Source organism: Buceros rhinoceros, unplaced genomic scaffold (assembly GCF_000710305.1).
Source record: "Buceros rhinoceros silvestris isolate BGI_N320 unplaced genomic scaffold, ASM71030v1 scaffold4280, whole genome shotgun sequence".
NCBI lineage: Eukaryota > Metazoa > Chordata > Aves > Bucerotiformes > Bucerotidae > Buceros > Buceros rhinoceros.
The window spans coordinates 1,620-5,073 of NW_010388859.1; the positions used below are offsets into that span (position 1 = coordinate 1,620).

Consider the following 3,454-nt stretch of genomic DNA (forward strand, 5'->3'; position numbering starts at 1 on the left):
TAGCATGCTCTGCTATGGAGCATTTCTGTCGATGATTTGCTCCTCACGTTAGTTTTTGATAGCATCATCATTTTGAAATCACCTTGCATGTTGAAGCCTTCAGGACGCCTTCATGAAAGACTTCTGTAAGAGAACAAGTAACAGGAGTATCAAGAAGGATTACTGAGCCCCGGGAGCACTGGTGAGGGCCTCTAGAGCACAGGTAGTTTTTTCCTCAATGTCTTGGTGAAAGGTGAGGGGTTTGAAAGGGCCTGTTGAAGCTGGCAAATCAACAATTGTTTATGGGACCAGTGCTGCTGCCAGGGGTTTCGCTACTTAGACCATGGGACTCATTTTGAGAAACTTGGTCTACTGAGGCTGATGGGATCCACCTGTTCGAGAAGGGGAAGAGCAGCTTCAGTCATAGGCTTGCCAAGTTGTTGAAGAGGGCTTTAAACTAAAGTTACCGAGGGAGGGGAACCTCAATCCATCCTACCAGTTTGATGCCAGTGACAGCAACAGATGCTCCTGGAGAAACTCAAACACAAAAGTGAAGCCTATAGAGGGTGGAAGCAAGGACAGGAAGCCTGGAAGGCATCAGGTTAGGAAAGCCACAGTCCTGATTGATAGAATTAAATCTTGTCAGAGACATCAAGAGCAACAAGAAAAGCTTCGATAGGTACATCAAGAATAAAAGGAAGACTAGGGAAAATGTGGGCTCTCTCCAGAAGGAAACGAGAAACCTGGTTACCTGGGATATGGAGAAGTCTGAAGGTACTCAATGACTTTTGTGCTTCAGTCTTCACTGACAAGTTTCCCAGCCACACCATCTAAGTCGCAGAAAGCACAGACAACGACTAAGAGAATGAAGAACTGCCCACTGTGGGGGAATATCAGGTTCAAGATTATCTAAGGAACCTGAAGGTACACAAGTCCCTAGGACCTGACAAGATGCATCTGCAGATCCTGAGGAAACTGGTGGATGAAGTTGTTAAGCCACTATCCACCATATTTGAAAAGTCGTGGCAGTCCAGTGAAGTTCCCAGTGACTGGAAAAACCAGACTGGATTAACCATCATTTTTAAAAAGGAAAAAAAAGGAAGACCCGGTGAAAAACATGCCAGTTGGTCTTATCCTTGTGCCCGGCAAGATCATGGAGCAGATCCTCCTGGAAACTGTGCTAGGGCACATGGAAAATAAGGAGGCAAGTGTCGACAGCCGACATTGCTTCACTAAGAGCAAACTGTGTCTGACAAATTTGGTGGCCTTCTATGATAGGGTTACAGTGTTGGTGGATAAGGGAAGAGCAACTGACATTGACTACCTGGACTTGTGCAGAATATTTGACACTGTCCCACACGACATCCTTGTCTCTAAATTGGAGAGACATGGATTTGAGGGATGGACCACTCAGTGGATAAGGAATTGGCTGGATGGTCGCACTCAAAGGCTTGCGGTCAATAGCTCAACGTCCAGACCTGTGACGAGTGGCATTCCTCAGGGGTTAGTATTGGGACCGGCACTGTTTAACAACTTTGTTGGTGACATGGACAGTGGGACTGAGTGCACTCTCAGCAAGTTTGCCAGTGATACCAATCTGTGTGGTTCAGTTGACAACTCGGTAGGGAAGGGCTGCCATCCAGAGAGGCCTTGAGAGATGAGCCTGTGCAAATCTCATTCAACAAGGCCAACTGCGAGGTCCCGCACATGGGTTGCAGCACTCCCCAGTTCAACACAGGCCGGGTGGAGAATGGATTGAGAAGAGTCCTGCAGAAATGGACTTGGGCATATTGACAAGAAGCTCAACATGAGCTGGAAATGTGCACTTGCAGTCCAGAAAGCCAACCATATTCTGGGCTGCATCAAAAGAAACATGGCCAGCAGGTTGAGGAAAGTGATTCATCCACTCCACTCTCGTGAGACCCCACCTGGAGTACTGCATTCATCTCTGGGGCCCCCAACATAAGAAAGACATCAACCTGTTGGAGCAAGTCCAGAGGAACGCTACAAAGATGATCAGAGGGTTGGAAGACCTCTGCTATGAGGACAGTCTGAGAGAGTTGGGCTTGTTCATCCTGAAGAATAGAAGGCCCTGTAGAGACTTCTACTGCCTTCCAGTACCCAAAGAGGGCCTTCAAGAAAGTTGGAGAGGGACTTTTTAAGAGGGCATGCAGTGATGGGACAAGAGGTAATGGCTTTAAATTGAAAGAGGGTAGATTTAAGATTAGATATAAGGAAGAAATTCTTCATTGTGAGGGTGGTGAGGTACTGGAACAGATTTCCCAGAGAAGCTGCAGATGCCCCATCCATGGAAGTGTTCCAGGCCAGGTTGAATGGAGCTTTGACCAACCTGGTCTAATGAAAAGTGTTCCTGCTCCCTGCAGCGGGGTTTGGAACTAGATGATCTTTAAGGTCCCTTCCAACCCAAACCATTCTATGACTCTGTGACCCTGTGACTAATCTAAGTGCTAAACTGAAATACGGTGATGGCTCAAAAACTGCAAGATGGGTACTTTTCCCTGCCCAAACATGAAAAGAAGGATTTATTGGGCATCTGTTAAAAATGATTTACAGTGAATGTATCTGCATTAATATTGTTCTAATCCGTGAGCTTTAGTGTTTCTGTGTTTGCTAAGGAGGGGCTGTGGTTAGTTAATCCAAGAGCTACAGAGTACACTGTCACTGCAGGAGGTATGGTATGTCACTTTTTAAAGTTTTAAAACAAGACCGTGGCTTTGGAAGCTGTGCTTGGGAAACAGCACCTCTCCAGCCGTTGCTCAAGCCAATGAGAACCAGCTTGTTCAAGGTGTGCCTCATACACACCCTGTTCTGGTGTATAATTCATGGTAATTATATGCTCGCTGAAAACACAGAACAAAACCATAACTAGGAACAAATAGACAGTCTGGGAAAAAGAAAAAAAATCTTTGGTCTGTAACAGTTTTCAAATAGATGCCATTTGTTTGCTCCTGCAAAAGCTGTCCTTAAAGCACAGCTGGGCTCCTGTTTCTTGCCTGCAGCTTAGCCTCACCTTTGCCAAACTTTCCTGAGAGTGGGCATGGTGTCAGGGTCTGGGAAAAGAAAGAGGTCCCCAGCAGAAACCTAATCCTCCCGAACCGGCACTAACACAGGTGTATGTTCTAAGAGGTGGGGGTTTACTTCCCTAGACCCTGGCAACATCTCTGGTTTGATGTGTGGAGCACGGAGGTGAAGGAGACTTGAACAGCTGCCAGGCAGAGCTGAGTGGGGCTCGCTCTCTCCTTGTACTGGTGTAAAGGGACCCCAGCACCACCTGGTTTGAAGGGTCAGGTTGGTGACTGCTACTTCCTTTTAAAACAAAAAAACAAGGTGTCAGACAGGGCAGGGCAGAGCAACAGGCTTTTGGTGCCAGCAGGGATCTTACTTGCTTCTGGCTGCCATGAACATATGGCTACACACTCTCCTCCTTGCATGAGGCCATAAACCTGACCTTTAT

The 3,454-nt window shown here is 46.8% G+C and overlaps 1 protein-coding gene across 1 annotated transcript; it reads left to right on the forward strand.

Moving 5' to 3' along the window:
* Window positions 1-876: 876 nt before the first annotated feature.
* Window positions 877-1,600, forward strand: LOC104489427 (RNA-directed DNA polymerase from mobile element jockey-like; the record flags this gene model as incomplete). The annotated part of the gene is given in 2 exon segments (XM_010131589.1): window positions 877-1,068; window positions 1,070-1,600. Coding segments are annotated over 2 exon segments (723 nt in total), but the record flags the coding sequence as incomplete, so codon positions are not given.
* Between the last annotated feature and the right edge of the window lie 1,854 nt (window positions 1,601-3,454).